At 57.1% G+C, this 16,042-nt stretch overlaps 4 protein-coding genes across 4 annotated transcripts in view; 3 read left to right on the top strand and 1 right to left on the bottom strand.

The window, feature by feature from the left end:
* The window catches only part of Wdr62 (WD repeat domain 62), a 38,638-nt gene extending 35,854 nt beyond the window's left edge, over positions 1-2,784 (top strand). Inside the window, exons 28-33 of the mRNA XM_055594998.1 lie at positions 257-371; positions 465-594; positions 672-765; positions 852-1,529; positions 1,966-2,123; positions 2,210-2,784. Coding sequence (XP_055450973.1) covers positions 257-371; positions 465-594; positions 672-765; positions 852-1,529; positions 1,966-2,123; positions 2,210-2,473 — 1,439 coding nt within the window. The 3' untranslated portion in view covers positions 2,474-2,784. The remainder of the gene's footprint in view (positions 1-256; positions 372-464; positions 595-671; positions 766-851; positions 1,530-1,965; positions 2,124-2,209) is intronic.
* Positions 2,785-6,192: 3,408 nt separating this feature from the next.
* Ovol3 (ovo like zinc finger 3) lies at positions 6,193-8,431 on the top strand. Its single transcript, XM_055594835.1, is given in 4 exon segments — positions 6,193-6,419; positions 6,421-6,522; positions 7,259-7,460; positions 8,165-8,431. Coding segments are annotated over 4 exon segments (642 nt in total). The 5' UTR covers positions 6,193-6,290; the 3' UTR covers positions 8,374-8,431.
* Positions 8,419-9,696, bottom strand: Polr2i (RNA polymerase II subunit I). The gene is made up of 6 exons (XM_055594836.1): positions 9,374-9,696; positions 9,241-9,295; positions 9,009-9,082; positions 8,847-8,921; positions 8,711-8,762; positions 8,419-8,526 (listed from the first exon to the last, which is right to left on the bottom strand). The coding sequence occupies exons 1-6, from the start codon at positions 9,430-9,432 to the stop codon at positions 8,464-8,466; spliced, it is 378 nt and encodes a 125-aa protein (XP_055450811.1). The 5' UTR covers positions 9,433-9,696; the 3' UTR covers positions 8,419-8,463.
* A 195-nt stretch (positions 9,697-9,891) lies between these two features.
* Positions 9,892-14,186, top strand: Tbcb (tubulin folding cofactor B). Its single transcript, XM_055594834.1, has 6 exons — positions 9,892-10,097; positions 10,371-10,514; positions 12,410-12,506; positions 13,097-13,288; positions 13,776-13,848; positions 13,966-14,186. The coding sequence occupies exons 1-6, from the start codon at positions 9,984-9,986 to the stop codon at positions 14,078-14,080; spliced, it is 735 nt and encodes a 244-aa protein (XP_055450809.1). The 5' UTR covers positions 9,892-9,983; the 3' UTR covers positions 14,081-14,186.
* The last annotated feature ends 1,856 nt before the right edge of the window (positions 14,187-16,042 follow it).

Genomic DNA, 16,042 nt, shown 5'->3' with positions numbered 1-16,042 from the left:
TGTGTGTGTGTGTGTGTGTGTGTGTGTGTGTGTGTGTGTGTGTGTGTCGTGTGTGTGTGTGTGTGTGTGTGTGTGTGTGTGTGTGTGTGTGTGTGTGTGTCCAGTGCCAAGCACAGTGTGGGTGTCCTTGGAATAGTCTTCCTGGTAGGGTGGTGAAGGCCAGGAGAGGTGGGTGAGCAGACAGCTTGGCCCCACACTCCACACCTGAGACATTTGAGATGTCAGCAGGCCTGAGGGCCCATGGATGTCTTTCTAGAGCTCTTTCGTGGACCACTGGGAGACATAAAGATCTCGGAGGTTGATGACTTCTTCCTCAGTCCCCGGCTGAGCATCTCCACCCAGTTCCTCTCACGCCTCCAGAAGCCCTCCAGGTAGAAGCCAGTGACCCTACCCTTCCCTTTACCCCCAGTGACCCCAGGCTAAGACCACATGAGCGTGTCTTTCACACCTGGATTCCTCCCCAGGTTCCCTCCCCGGCTGCCCCTGCACCTTATGAAGTCTCCAGAGGTCAAGCCCACAGGCCAAGGGGGCAGCCAGCCTAGAGCAAGGCTCCTGAGAGCAGGTACTGGCTACATGTCCTCAGATGGGACCAATGTGAGTATTGGGGTCACTCTCAGGACATGGGGCTGCAAGCCAGGAGGCCTAGTCCTTATCACAGACGGTGCTTGCAGGTCCTCCCGGGGCAGAAAGCTGAGGAGACTCCGGAGGCCTTGTGTCTACCAAGTGAATGTCCCCACTCCCAGAGGAACAGCCCTGGATGCCCAGGTGAGCCATGGGCAGTGTCCATTCAGACCCGTTCTAGGGCAGGACTCTGAGGTCGGTGTGCAAGTAAACAGTCTCCTTCCTCACAGCCGCGTCCTCTGCAGGCCTGGTGTCCCGTGCCTGTTCCTCCATGCCACCTCCAGACAGGAAGCCTCCAACACCCACATCTGTACCTGCTGCAGGCCTGGGCCAGAGCATCTGTGCCCCCTCTGTGTGTTCTTACCTGGAGACCACAGCCAGCTCACATGCCAAGATAACACGCAGCATCTCTCTTGGGGACAGCGAGGGCCCCGTGACAGATGAGCTGTCCAGGGCACTTCACAAGCCTGTATCCATGGGAGAATTGGTTTCCCCGGACCAGGAACTCCACGCTGACCCCACCACAGTGACCTCTACTTCTAGCATTCAAGGCCAAGAGCCTGCCTTGCCTTCCTGGGGTAACCATGAGGCCCGGGCCAACCTGAAACTGACCTTATCCAGTGTCTGTGACCAGCTCCTCTGTCCGCCCACTGTGGAGCCACCCACCACACATGGATGGTCTCAGGAGCCTGTGGACACCCAGCCTGGTGTGGCGGTGACAGCAACCAGCTTCCCAGCACCCAGCCCCGTGGATGCGAGCACCCTGAGACTCCACAGCTCTGTGTTTCTCCCAAAGGCCTCAGCCTCTGTGCCCCTTATCCCTCCTGCTCATCCCAGCAACCTCCAACCTGTAGAGAGCCGGTCCAGGATGCCTGGGAGCAGTGCTGCACCCCCGGAGCCCGCTGCCGGTGAGTACTGCCCTAGCCCACTTCCTGCACTGGCTGCCTCATCTCCCATGTGGGACACTCAGCCTGGTCACAGGGACTGTGCTGGTCATCCATCCATCCATTCACTCACTCATTAACATAGTCAACCAGCATATGCTGGGCTTAGTTCTAGGTTCTTGGGCACATGAGACATGGTGACAGAGGGTTGATTCCTTCACTAGGGGGGTGCTCAGACAGAAATCCAAGTGTCACAAGATGACACAAGCTACTGAGAGAAAGAAGGGGTCAGCAATGTAGCTTTATGGACAAGGTTATGGCCTCCAGAGCCCCGTGGGGAGGAGGAGCCTCAGGGACCGAAGGTGCTCCAGGGCCAACAATCATTGGCCCAGCCACTTGGCCTCTCTCAGGCCATTTGGAAAGTCATTGTATCCTCGCTCTTCACTCCTCTCCACCGCAGATGCACCAAGTGCGATCCCGGGCAGCCCTGGACATGCTGGGGAGCCAGCACTCCCAGCTGAGGCCCTGCCCACAGCACTCCTTGATCTGGGCAGTGTGGAACCAGTCTTGCACAGGCTGCGCACTGCCTTCCAGGAAGCCCTGGACCTTCACCGAATGGTAAGCTGAGGAACCATGGCAGGCTGGGAGAGAGGTGAGGGCTCCCTGTCCTCTGATGCCCCTGATAAGCTCACCATCCCTTACAGTTGGTCTCCAGCAACCAGCCGGGGGCCGAACACCAACAGGCACAGACCGAGCTGGCCTCCGCCTTCCACTGGATCCACAGCCAGCTGGAAGCCAGCAACTGGATGGCTGCCCCTAACTTGGCCAGACCTCAAACACTGCCTAACCCAAATCCTGCGTCCCCACCTACACTCTGTCCCCTGGCCAGCCCAAACCTGCAGGCCCTGCTGGAACACTACTCAGAACTGCTAGTACAGGCTGTGAGAAGGAAGGCACGGGGGGACTGAGATATTGCAGCCCTCTCCCAAAGCCCTCCTGTTCTGAAGGAATAGACTTGTGAGCAAATAAACTGACACTTGTTTCCACAACCTGTCCTGTCTGCAAAGCCCTCCTCAGTGGACGCAGAGAGAGGATAGAGGGCCTCTGCATGAATGAGCCAGCTTGGAAACTTAGCTTTGCTTTAGCTCCAGGCCCTGTTGTGTTGACCTGCTGACAGCAAGCACAGGACCAGCGATAATGGTGAATGCATATCCTGGCTTCCTGTAGCCCATCCCAGCATCCTGAGCTGTTGCGGGGTCAGGTGGCACTTTGCCATTGAAGCCCAGCTGTACTCCAAGGAGGAGCTAGCCTTACCCTGAGGGCGCTTACACGTCCACTGGCACCGGTGGTCGCCATGGGCCTGACTCTGTCCTCAGAACATGCACTATTGGCTGACAGCCCCAGGCTAAAGCCACACTGCATCCTGCAGAGACCAGGCTGCTGTTGTCGATTCTGCAACAGGAATTAGGAGACACCACTGAACAACCGGCAATGCCTTCACCGGGAAGAGGACTGTGTCCCGTTTCATTCCACGAGCTGCCAGCTCCCACAGGCACTAGGCATTCTGACAGTATGTTCCTAAGAAGACCAGTCTCGTGACCTCATACATACTGTCCCAAGTCCCTGTAGAGAGGAATCTAGCAGAGAGGTCTCCTAAAAAAACAGGGCTTTCGGGTTGGAGAGATGGCTCAGAGGTTAAGAGCACTGGCTGTTCTTCCAGAGGTCCTGAGTTCAATTCCCAGCACCCACATGGCAGCTCACAACTGTCCATAGTAATGATGCCCTTTTCTGGTGCACAGGCATAAATGCTGTATAAATAATAAATCAAAAAACAAATGGGGCCATCCTAAGCAGCTTCAACCCATCCACTCTCCTGAAGAAATGGTCACAGGCCTCTGGTGCTGTTGAAGGTCCCTTCGTGGGCAGTCACATAGTAACAGTGCACCTCTCGAGAGGCAGAGACAGGCAGATTTCTGTGAGTTCGAGGCTAGCCTGGTCTACAGAATAGCCAGGGTTACACGGAGAAACCTGTCCTGAAAAGCTAAAAAGTAACAAAAACCTACACTGTTGGACCTGAAGGATCATGCTGCACAACAGCTTGACTCTCCTCCTTGCATGGTCAAGGACAGGACAGAGGGCACATACTAAGTTTGAGACCAGCCTGTGTTGCATCAGACTCCCTGCCTTCCTCCACCCTGAAAAGCAAAAAAAAAAAAAAAAAAAAAAAAAAAAAAAAAAAAAAAAAAAAAAAAAGGAACAAGAAAAAAATAAAGTTGAAGAGTTGGCTTCACAGTTAAGAGCAGTAGCTGCTCTTCCAGAAGACCAGAGTTTTGTTCAATGCCTCTGCCCTCCGAGGCCCCTGCGCCCACATGCACGGGCACACGGACACATGGACACACCAACCCTTTTCCAAGGTTCCTTGGGAGGTAGGTGACTTTGACCCAGGCCTACAGAGAGAAAGTGGCAAGGTTGGGCATGCAGATGAGGCCAGGCTTTTTCCCTTCTCCCCCACTAGGAATCCAAAAGCCCGCCCCTCCCCTTGTTAGGCACATCATTACGAAAGGACCTGAGAAAACAGGTTTGTTTAGGCGGTGGCAGCTGGCTGGCCACGCTGCTGTGGGCCGAAGGGGAAGCTGGCTCACCCTGAGAAGGCTGGGTATGGTCAGCACTCCATCCCTCCAGTCAGGCCTCACCTTACAGTGTCTGTCGCCTCAGGAATGCCATCAGATTATGAATGCATCCATGGATTAACCCATTGGGGACCTTGGAACTCTGGTGAGCTAATCAGCTCTCAGGGGGATTCACCAGCCAATGAGACCAATTCTTTAGCACACAAGCCTTTCAAAGGGACATGTCATACTCAGATCATAACATGGGAAATGCAAAGAAACCCTCCCCAGGCTGAGGATGTAACTCAATACAGTGCTGGCCTAGCATACACCAAGCCCTGGGGGGGTCCATCCTTGGCACTACATAGGATAGGTTTGGTGGTGCATGCCCGCAGTCGTAGCACTTGAAAGGTAGAAGCAGGAGGATCACGAGTTCAAGACCATCCTTGGCTATATGAGTCAGCGGAAGCCAGCTCAAGATACAAAAGACCCTCTTTTTTATTTTGTTTTAAAAGTAGTGGGAGGGAGGTGGGATGGCTCAGCACTTCCCACATAAGCCTGGACATGTGAATCCCTTGAACCCTCATGTCTTAGGGTTTCTATGGATTGATATAAAAATAAAAAAAAAGTCACTGGATATGGTGGTACAGCTTTCAATCCCAGCACTCAGGAGGCAGAGGAAGTTATCTGTGAATCTGAGGCCAGAGCTAATACAGAGAAACCCTGTCTCAAAAAACCAAACAAACAAAAACCCACCAAGACCACTCAGGAGGAAAGGGTTTATTTCACTTCCCCATCACAGTCCATCCTCCCAGAGAGGCAGGGTAGGAACCTGGCGGCAGGAGCTGATGCAGAGGCCGTAGAGGGGTGCTGCTTCCTGGCTTGCTTGGCCTGCTTTCTTACAGGCCCACAGGCCCAGGGGCAACACTGCTCTGTGATCTAGGCCCTCCCACATTAAGAGTTCCCCAGAGAGCCTTGCCCACTGACCAAGCTGGTGAGGGCATTCTCTCAATTCTGCCCTCTTCCCAAATGACTTGGGCTTGTGCCAGCTTGATATAAAAAAGTGAAATGTACCTTTTCTTCCCACGAAACCTTTGTAATGACTTCCCTTTGACTGGGGATTAGGTTTTATCCTTAGCAACTTAAGGTCTGCTTGGGCTACATATGACCCTCTATTGAAAGTCGGAGTGCGGAGAGGCACAAGGGGTAAAGGCACTCGGCATGCAGGCCTGATGATGACCCCTATCCCAACCCTAGGGTGGATTAGGGCCTTCTTTTGCTTCCAAGAGTCCCCCTCAGTTTATCTCTCCCAGCTTGGGTCACTGGTCTTCACGGTTGACCGTTCTGGGTGTCACTGCTGTCTCCCTCATGGCCCAGTGTGCTCGTTTTCAGTGCTGAACTAAGTAAGCTCTGCCTCTAGCCAGAAGTGTGGAACTAAGTTCGCAGATGGTTAGATAAACCAACGCTCACAACCCTGAACTCCCAGTCAGACCTCAGGTGGGGACTGATCCAGAAAAGCCTACCCAAAGTGTGGCAGCTGTGGGAGGAGTCCAGAGCACTCACCAGGAACCGGACACCCACAAACCATCGTTTTGATGCCCTAGGCCAAAATGATCAGAGAGCTAGAGCTTCCTGCCTAAGGACGCACAGCCCGGATCTTTATTCCTGCCTTGAACTAACAGTCTGCCGTCACCCTACACCAATGGCACAGAACAATCACAGCTGTCCCCACCGCATCCTCGGACAGCCGCGGTGATTTGAATAAGCAGGCAGCCTGATGGATGTCTGGGGCACTGATTTGCCTGGCAAACACTCCCTGGGGTCCTTGGACCTGGCAGGACTGGAGCCATGTGTGTTTCTCTTCTCTGCCCCCAGGAGCAGCCTAGGCTCTTCTCTCTCTCAAGCTTCCCTGGGGGCAAGGATGTCCTAAGTGTCTCAGCCCCTGGAGACTGCAGTTCCTTGGGAACATGGCCCGGGGAGGAGCCATGATGGCAGGCCCCACAGCAGAGGAAACTGAAGCCAGCTAAGGCTGCTCCCCAGGCTGCTCCCCGAATTTGCATGAAGAGAATGAGGCTTCCATGGGTCTCCTGACCTCACCTCGTTCTGGGCTGAGGTCTGACAGGCAGCAGATGGAGGAGGCAGCCCTGTGAGAAGCCATCTCACCATCCCGAAAGCAATGCCTCGGGTTTTCCTTGTGAGGAGTCGGCGTCCACAGCCACCGAACTGGGGCCGTCTGCCGGACCAGCTCCGGGGAGACGCTTATATCCCAGGTACGCACCTCACTGGACCGGAGGCCAAGGGTCAGGGAGACACAGGGCGTCACCATCTGGCTTCTCTTCCCAGACTGCAGCAGCCTGGCAGTGGCACCAGCGCACAGAGCTTCTGGTCTGAGAGACACGTGGGCAGGGGTGAGTCTGCAACTGGCAGCCGGGGCAGGGATGAATTTCCCTCGAGCGCGGGAAGCTGGTCGCCCCTTACTCCAGGTCCTCTGCGCATGCTCTCCAGCTCGGGACCTGTTCTTCACCCGGCATGCCACTCCCTTCCCAGCAGCCAACTCAGTCCAGTCTTAGTTAAGACCCATATTCCTGGGGTAGGTGGCAGCGGTAAGGCCCCGCTCCCGGGATCTGTGCCCAGTGGCTGCAAACAGGATTCCAAAAGCTAAGTACGGGCGACTTAGGTCGGAACGCTGGGCAAGGTAACAGATGTGGGTGGGCGCTGTCAGCTGGGTTACCTCGGCCTCCCAGGAGGAGGCCGACCGCACTGGCTTTGGAAGAAGGACAATATTAGTCAGAACTGCGTGTGTGCCAGGTCACCAGTATCTGGCAGGCCCTGATCAAGCTGCTAAGTGTTCAGCAAGAACAGAAGTCCACTTCCGCACGGAGCTGCTTCCTGGTGGGAGCTGCAGGCTCAGATAAACCAGGAAAGCCTGTATTAGCAAGGTGTGCTCTTGGCTGTGGAGGGACAAGGTCAGAGTGGCGGGAACTGGTCAGGGAAGGTTGTGGGCAGAGGGTGCCACCTGTGCCCGCTCAGTCACTCTTCTAGCTGTCCTCAGCCCTGGGCACACCGCAAATGGCTTGCAGAGCAGCGAAGACTGGAGATGGGGGAGTCCGTCTGGCCGTGCTAACTCCTGCACCCCTCTGGCAGTCCTCACAGGGAACACTGACCTCTGCTCCCAGGGGCCCGGGGACACTTGGCTGCCCACTCTGCCCCAAGGCCTTCCCACTGCAGCGCATGCTGACCCGGCACCTCAAATGCCACAGCCCAGCGCGGCGTCACGTGTGCCACTGCTGTGGCAAGGGCTTCCACGATGCCTTCGATCTCAAGCGCCACATGAGGACTCACACTGGTGAGAGACAGCAGGGACAGACAGGGATGGTAATGACAGAATGAGACAGAGGAGAGGTGTGGGGCATGGGGTTTCCAGGGCTGGGGGTATGCAGCTGGGACACAGCAACGGGAGACCCGAGACATGGCGGACCTCACGGGAGGAGGGTATACGTGGCACCGGGGAAGGGGCCTGGCGGAGGGTGGAGATGGGGCTGGCTACAGAATTCAGGTTCCAGGGGTCAGCGCGATTTCTCAGTGGGTAAAAGCAATCGTTGGCAAACGTGACAACCTGAGTTCAATACCCAGGACCCACTGTGGTGTAAGGAAAGAACAGACCCCCTCCACACTTGCACATTTTGCAGACCCCCCCAAATGTATTGAGAAGTGAAGCCAGGCTTGGTGGTACTTGCCTTTAATTCCAGCACGTGGGGGGCAGAGGTTGGCTGATCCATGCTCTAGGCCAGCTAAGGCTACACGGCGAGACTGTCTCAAAAATCAATAAATCTTAGACTACAGATTCAGAGCAGTCAAGGGGACTTTCCCGGTTGCTCAGGCTCCCCCCTCTCTCAGGAGCCTGTTGGGGGATGGCGCAGACTCACAGTCTGGCTCCTGTTGCCCTAAGTAGAGGTTAGTAGGTGGCCGGTGGGCCATGACCACAGCAGGGCCCAGCTTGGACCACGACAGGAAACCTAAGGCCCCGGCCTCCGCTGCCCGTCTCCGCAGGGATCCGGCCATTCCGCTGCGGGGCCTGCGGGAAAGCCTTCACGCAGCGCTGCTCCCTGGAGGCCCATCTGGCCAAGGTGCACGGGCAGCCGGCCAGCTACGCTTACCGGGAGCGCAGGGAGAAGCTGCACGTGTGCGAAGACTGCGGCTTCACCAGCTCCCGGCCCGAGGCTTACGCGCAGCACCGCACCCTGCACCGCGCAGCCTGACACCCTGGCGGCTTCCTGCCCTCGAGGCGAATAAACACGAAACTCTGGCATAGAAAAACTGGCCTTTATTACAGGCGGAGGAAGGGAAGGTCACTCGGTCCAGCGGTGGCCGCAGTGCGGGGCCGTGCACACGTAGTACAGGCGCATGGCATCCTGGCAGTAAGAACGTTTCCTCAGGAAGGGTCTGGGCCGGGGAGGAGCAGTGTGGGGTGCCCCAGCCCAAACGAACCAAGGAGCTTCCCCAGCCTTCACTCCGGGCAGCGTCGGTTCAAGCTAAAACCGGCGAACCCACCCCTGGGCGAGCGCCCAGCCCCCCAGGAAGCCGTGCGCTCCTCACCTCAGCTCGGGCACTGTGCGACTGGAAGAACACCGCCTCCTTGTGGCCACACCTGAGGCGACGGTTCAGTTACCCCAAGTGGGAATGGCCCCGGGGGGACAGCCACCCCCCTTCCCCACGCCCGCTGCGCACTCACTTCTGACACGGGTGGTCCTCGGTCCGCGGCAACGTGGGGTCCTGGGACACGTCGGCGATGATCTGGGTCAGCTCGCTGAAGGGGGAGGGAAGCGAGCAATTACACTCAGACGGCGCGTCCCGAGCCGACACCCGGGCCCCACGCCGGGGTCCCGCCACTCACTCCACTTCGTGCGTGATCTTGTTGACATAGATGCAGCTGTTGTCGGCTTCCTGCTGGTAATCGCAATTCCGGCACTGCCGACGGGGGAGCGTGGCGGGAGGAGTCACCACGAGATCGGACCCCCGACGGGATGGGACGGGAGGGCAGCCCGGAGGGTGGACAGGGTGGGGGAGGGGTGTGCTGAGGGCTGGCCAGCCCGGAGCGCGCGGGGGGACGCGAGCCCGGCACTCACCGCGTACAGCAGAATGCGGTTCTCCTTGTCCTCCTTGGGGTACAGCATGTTATTACTGTGGAGGGGGGAAGGTCAGAGGGCGGCCCTGGAGCCAACCCTCGCTGCCTTCCCGCCCCAGCCGCCCGGGCCTCACCATTCCTGGCAGAATCGAATACCCACGAAGCCCGGCTCGTAGGTCCCGTCCGGCTCCATAGCGACGAGCCTGCCGAGCCTCCTGCGCCTGCGCGGCCGCGCTACGGGCCGCGGGAAGGGCCAGGCCGCGCGGCGGCCCCGAAAGGGGCGGCGCTGCGCGCGGGCTGTCCGGGCCGCGCAGGGCCGGCCTCGGGGCTTCGGCTGACCTGGCAGTCACCTCCGACTCCCGAGCCTCGCTTCCCGGGTCACGGAGCCGGCAGGGGCTGGGACCGCGGCGCGCGGCGTCCGGGGAAGGAGCCGGCGCTCCCCCCCCTCCCCCACCACGGCCCAAGGCGAGCGCACACGCGCCGAGCCCGCCCTCGGCGGACCGGGAGCTCCCGCCCGCCTGGCCGCCCCCCGTGCAGCCATTGGACGAGCCCGGCACGGAAGGCGTCCGGGATTGGCTGGGCGTGCCGAGGGGCGGCGATTGGCCGGACGCGCCCGGCGTGGCGCTCGCATTGGCCAGCCTCGGGGCCGGGGGCGGGACCGAGAGCCCAGAAGGAGCGGCGGCCGCTGCGGAGCCGGCGTGAGGCGGCTGAGCCGGACGGCGGGCCGCTACGGGGCGCGGCGAGATGGAGGTGGCGGGCGTGTCGGCGCCCACCGTGACGGTGTTCATCAGCAGCTCCCTCAACAGCTTCCGCTCCGAGAAGCGGTACAGCCGCAGCCTCACCGTCGCGGAGCTCAAGGTGTGGCCCGGGGGCGGGGCCGGGGCGGGGCCGAAGCTGGTGGGCGGAGCCTGAGGAAGGGTCGCAGAGACAGGCGCCCGGCCTGCCCAGCGCGGGAGCCCCGGGGTCCCAGTCCACGGGGGAGGCGCCGGGCCCCGGAGGATCGGGTGCTCTGGAGAGCCGAGGGGGCGGGTCCGGGATCTTCTGGAAGCGCGGGGATGCCCTCGTAGTTGGTAGGAGTCAGACGACGAGGCCGCGGACGGCCTTCCTCCTCACCCTGCCCTCTTGCCGCAGTGTAAACTGGAGCTGGTGGTGGGCAGCCCTGCCTCCTGCATGGAACTGGAGCTGTACGGAGCGGATGACAAGTTGTACAGCAAGTTGGATCAGGAGGACGCGCTGCTGGGCTCCTATCCTGTAGATGATGGCTGCCGCATCCATGTGAGGCCACCTGGGACCCCGCACCACCTTCCTTCGTTCATCCGTTCCTTCACTTACCCCACAAACACAGTGCTTTGCCCGATGTGATAACCAGGATAGGCCCTGTTCTCGAGGAACCCCCAGATCAGCCTGGGGAGAAGCAGGTGGCTAGGAGACAGTGAGAGGCCAGAGTTGTCTGCACTGGGTTAGCGCCAGCCCAGGGGCACACTTCACCTGGGGGTATCCGAAAGGCTTCCTGAAGGAATGGATGGATGTTTGCACCGTTATCTAGAGGATATTATGTAGAGGGAAGTAGAGTACAGAGCCCTAAAGAATTGAGGTGAGCCATCATGAGACTAAGGCCGGCCAAGCCGGGAGCATCGCGAACACGAGAGAGCTCTGTGTGCCTCAGCTCATGTCATTCTGCCCTCAGTCCCTCCCCACTCGGTTCCTGCCCCGCTCAGTTCCACCCAGGCAGCCTGTGTGAGCTCTGCCTCTAATCCTTCTCCTGGCTTGTGTTTATTCCCTACCCAAATAGTTCTCTTTCCTCACGCCCACGTGGCTAACTTCTTTAGATCTTTGCTTAAAATGTCACCTCTGGCCTGGGATTATGGCGAGGCGCACCTGTGATCTCAGCATGCAGAAGGAGCTAGGCAAGAGAGGAAGGAAAGACAGAAAAAATTCCACAACGCTGGCACGCGCGCGCACACTGAAAACAATGAGTGATCGTTTTAGCAACTACATGGCCTCAGTTTAATTGTTAACACGGAAAAAAAACAATCATCTTTCGAATGGCACCTTTACAAGAGTCAATAAGTTTGCTTGTTTTGTTTCGTTTGTATGGTGCACACACACAGATACAGGACAGCATACCCAGAGGCCAGCAATTGTTTTTCTTTTCACTGTGTGAGTCCTGTGAGTTGAAGTCAGCGGGCAGATTGGGTAGCGGGAGCCTCCATCTCCCTGAGCCAGCTCACTACAACCGTCATTCCGTCCTTTCCCCTTTTTGTGGTGTTGGTCTGTTTTTTAGAATAATTTGTTTAGTTTCATGTGCCTGAGTTTTTTGCCTATATGCAGAAGAGGACATTGGATGCCCTAGAATTGGAGGAGCCACGTGGTACTGAGAACCGAACCTGGGTCCTCTGCAAGAGTAGACAGTGCTCTTAACTGTTGAGCCAGCTCTCCAGCCCCTCTCTTTGTTTTGTTTTGTTTTTTGAGATAATTTCATGTAGCCCTGATTGTCTTCACATTCCGTGTGTGGCCTTGGCTAGCTCTCTCTTCCTTAGCTTGTCTCTCACCTCCCAAGTGGGCTGATAGCTCAGTATAAAAATTTGACCTCTCCTTCTCCTCTTTTTCTTTGTTTTGATTTGGTTTGGTTTTGATTCGTTTCATTTTTCTTTTTCAAGACAGGGTTTCTCTGTGTAGCCTTCGCTGTCCTGGACTTGCTTTGTAGACCAGGCTGGCCTCAAACTCTCAGCCTCTGCCTCCTGAGTGCTGGGATTAAAGGCAAGTGCCACCATGCCCGGCGAAATTTACTATTTATTTATTTATTAAGATTTTATTTCTTTAGTTTGAATGCTCTATGGGCGTGTGCACCTTCATGACAGAGAGAGGGCAGTAGAGGGTATAGATGGTTGTGAGCCGCCGTGTGGTTGCTGGGAATTGAACTCAGGACCTCTGGAAGAGCAGCCAGTGCTCTTAACCACTGAGCCATCTCTCCAGCCTGAAATTTACTTTCTTAAGGGTGAACTCTTGCTAGAACTTTGCTCTGGATCTGCCTTGACTCCAGAAGTCTGAGCTCAGGAGATGGGAGAAGGGCTTCTGCCAAAGTGCTCAGGCTGTGCCAGCATGTGCCAGCATGCCATGTCCCCCCCTCCCGACCCTGGTCCCCACTGACCTCCCTCCTCTGACCACAGGTCATTGACCACAGTGGTGTCCGGCTTGGAGAGTATGAGGACGTGTCCAGGGTGGAGAAATTCGAGCTCTCGCCAGAAGCTTATGAACGGAGGCAAAGTACAGAATGCATGGGCTGGGCTGGAGGGGCCTACAGCATGGGGCCATCCCAGGCTAAGTGGTGGACTGGAAGGGGGTGAGGGGTGATTGGTGGTGCCCACAGATACTGGGAGAGGAGTTAAGATAGGCACCGTGGAATGGCAAGGGAGGCTGGGGAGGCAGAGAGGGGCCTTGAAGGAGGGGGTTGAGATGGGTCGGGGATTGGTTTGCGGGAGCAGTCGTGGTAAAGAGGACAGTGATGGGGCAAGTGGGATGAGTGCGGGGTAGTGTGGCATCTGGAGTCAGCGTCGAGGGCAGGTCAGGGCGGGTAGCCAGCCGGAAGTGTGTCAGGAGCCAAATGAGGATGAATGGGAGACCAGAGCGATGTGGGGAGAAACAGGGCCGACGAGGGCCTAGAAGCAGGAGGCACCCCTTTAGTTCTGAATTGCAGGGAGATGCAGAGGGAAGGGGAGAGGCCAGAGCCGGGGTGAGGGGCCTCAGGGCATCTGGGGATAGCTCTTCAACACTCAGAATCTCCCCGTGAACGCCATCCCTTATCGGGAGGAACCTGTGAGGGTCAGGCTGACGGACGCCATGCCCGTCCTCCACAGACACAGTTCGATCCTTCATGAAGCGCAGCAAGCTAGGCCCATACAATGAAGAACTTCAGGCACAGCAGGAGGCCAAGGCCGCCCAGCGCCTCAGCGAGGAGAAGGCCCAAGCCAGTGCCATCTCTGTGGGTAGCCGCTGTGAGGTGCGGGCACCTGGCCAGTCTGTTCGCCGGGGCACTGTCATGTATGTAGGTACGTGTCTGTGTCACTGACTAGAAGCTCGCTAGAACTCACGGGAAGATGCTCTTTGGCTGATGGGTCCAGAGTTCAGTCCCTCGCCACTTGAGCAGAGCATCATGGAGGAGGCAGTGTTCGGCCGAGAGATGGAGGGGCCAGCTCATAGACCTACCCCCAAGTCTTCCATCTAGGCCTCTTCCTCATGTTCCCGGATTGTCTGCTTAAGACGGTCTGTGCAGCCCTGGTTTATCTGTTGCCACGTAAGCCTTTCTCTGTGGCAATAAATCAGTGTCGCCCTGCCCCCCAGGAGGTCTCCAGTGAATGGGGCAGAAGCAGGAAAAAAGGCCAGTGAGGGGGCTGTCATCTTTGTCTGGGAAGGAGGTGGAGGAAGGAGGTGGGCAGGCGGCCTTGACTCCGCCACAGCCTTTCCGCTCGCTCCCCGAGAAAGCGTGAGCAAGCGAGCTCACTGGAACACTCTCACGGAGCCTTCTCTCCTGCACAGGACTCACAGATTTCAAGCCAGGCTATTGGGTTGGTGTCCAGTATGATGAGCCACTAGGAAAGCACGATGGCAGGTAACATGTGGCCCCCCAGGGGTGGAAGGCCGCCTACCCGTGCCGCCGGCTGAGCGCGCCCCGTCGGCCCTCGGAGGGCCAGCCTCACCTCACCGCCCCCTCCCGTCCGGCCCACAGTGTGAACGGGAAGCGCTACTTCCAATGCCAGGCCAAGTACGGTGCCTTTGTCAAGCCTTCAGCTGTCACCGTGGGCGACTTCCCAGAGGAAGACTATGGGCTGGATGAGATGTGATGCTGCCGGCCAGACCCCCGCCCCCGCCCCCACAGGGCCCCTCCGCTGAACGCCCGTGGCCCTTTCCCCCTGAGATTTGTGCATTAAATTGTTGGAGTGATGTTTGCGTGCACCGTGTAAAGGCTGTCTTTTTATGTCAGACGCTGAGCTCTGCGCCAGCAGAGAGCCGATTCCCAGCTGGACTTTGCCGGTGTTTCTGCTGTATCATAGTTTGTAAGTGCCCCCTCCAGCGCCTTCTGATCGGTTTAATAAAGAGCTGAGCGGCCTTTAGCAAAGGAGAGGAAGGCGGGATTTCTGGCAGAGGCAGGGCCTCTGGGAAAGAATCGGGTGAGAGCCAGGCGGTGGTGGTGTAAGCCTTTAATCCCAGCACTTGGGAGGCAGAGACATGCGGATGTGTGTGAGTTCGAGGCCAGCCAGGCCTACCACAGAGAACCCCTGTCTCAAAACACTAAAGAGAGAGAATCACTTGGGAAAGGGTCCCAGCCCTGCACGGAGGAAGGTACAAGTGCGGAGACAGACCAAGAGGAAGGTGACAGGCCATGTGGCAGACATAAACAGGACAGTTTACGTTAAGAGCTGGTTGGGGAACAAGCAGAAGCCCAGGCCAAGCATTAATAATTCATAAAAAGTCTCCGTGTCACTCTTCGGGAGCTGGATAGTTTTATTAAACTAATCAGAATCCAGGGCGTTGTAGAAGTCTCTGAATTTCAGGATGATCTTGGTAATGTAACTCATGGTGGGCTGTGGTGACACACCCTTTGTCCCAGCACTGGGGAGGCAGAGGCAGGTGGGTCACTGTGAGTTCGAGGTCAGCCTGGTCTATAGAGTGAGTCCAGGGTATATGGAGAAACCATGGCTTGAAACAAAACAAAATAGTAATAATAAATCAAAAAAGGGGGGAAGAAAGACCATCTGGACAAAGTGTGGCATCTACATGGCCCCAGAGATGGCTTTGTTGCTTTTTGCTGAGGATGCTATCCTGAGCCTGGGAGGTGACTTCCTGGTTAACAGTGCTGGCCGCCCTAGCCGAGGAATCGAGTCCATCCTGACATTGACCTCGGCACCTCCAAGGTGCAGCTTCAGCTTGCACACACAGCATACGTACCCTTATAAATTTCTTTTAAAATCAAATCTGGAGCCGGGCATGGTGGCACGTGCCTTGAACCCAGCACTTGAGAGGCAGAGCAGGAGGATCTCTCTGAGTTCGAGGTCAGCCCGGTCTACAGAGCGAGCTCCAGGACAGCCAGGGCTACACAGAGAAACCCTGTCTCAAAGAACCAAAAAAAATATCAAAAACTAATTAAATATTCTGCTGCTATAACAGCCCAAAATAATAGGGGCCTAAGTAAAATAAAAGCTCAATTCCTTCTCTTTTTTGGGGGAAGGGGAGGTGTCTGGAATTGACTCACTGTGTAGACTAGGCTAAGGTTAGTGATGTTCCGTGCCTGTCGGTTAAGCAACAGGGCTAAGGACACCACCCCACCCCGTGCAGCTTAGTTCTTTTCCTTCCAAAGGCTCCCACGTTCCCCAAAGCCAGGGTAACGGTCTCCGTGTGTCAGCAGCCAGTCTCCACATGCGTAAATCTCGGCGCACACCCATCTCCTCCTGACCTCATGCACTCCAGGGTGCTAGGAAGGAGAGAGGGAAAGGGGCAGCCTTTGCCTCTAAGGAAGGGCAACAGAGCCAGGCGTGGTGGGTCACTGGAGTCCTGGCAGTGTGGAGGTGGAGGCAGAAGCTTAGCCCTGGGTGGTGATGAGACTGGAGGGACTTGTTTTTATGTTCTGCCTGTGTGCGGTGCCCACAGAGGCCAGAGAGGGCGTCAGATACCCTACAACTGTAAGCCGCCATGTGGGTGCTGGGAATTGAACCCTGGTCCTCTGGAAGAGCAGCCAGTGCCCTTAACTTCTGAGCCATCTCTTAAAGAAGCAAACCAAGCCAGATCTTGTGGCCCAGGACTGCCAT

The sequence above is a fragment of the Psammomys obesus genome, unplaced genomic scaffold (genome assembly GCF_907164565.1).
Source record: "Psammomys obesus unplaced genomic scaffold, mPsaObe1.curated_primary_1811, whole genome shotgun sequence".
Classification (NCBI taxonomy): domain Eukaryota; kingdom Metazoa; phylum Chordata; class Mammalia; order Rodentia; family Muridae; genus Psammomys; species Psammomys obesus.
Note: the sequence above shows the minus strand (reverse complement) of the source record. Positions and strands in the feature narration are given on the sequence as shown.

Bases quoted from the DNA above. Each gene is read 5' to 3' on its own strand.
- Polr2i (XM_055594836.1), bottom strand. From the start codon at position 9,432: ATGGAGCCGGACGGGACCTACGAGCCGGGCTTCGTGGGTATTCGATTC. The intron at 8,763-8,846 runs GTGAGTGCGCAG...CCGTCGCCTCAG, and splicing joins GAGGACCACCCGTGTCAGAA to GTGTGGCCACAAGGAGGCGG. The intron at 8,527-8,710 runs GTGAGGAGCGCA...TCTTACTGCCAG, and splicing joins CGCACAGTGCCCGAGCTGAG to GATGCCATGCGCCTGTACTA.
- Tbcb (XM_055594834.1), top strand. From the start codon at position 9,984: ATGGAGGTGGCGGGCGTGTCGGCGCCCACCGTGACGGTGTTCATCAGC. The intron at 10,515-12,409 runs GTGAGGCCACCT...CTCTGACCACAG, and splicing joins ATGATGGCTGCCGCATCCAT to GTCATTGACCACAGTGGTGT. The intron at 13,849-13,965 runs GTAACATGTGGC...TCCGGCCCACAG, and splicing joins CTAGGAAAGCACGATGGCAG to TGTGAACGGGAAGCGCTACT.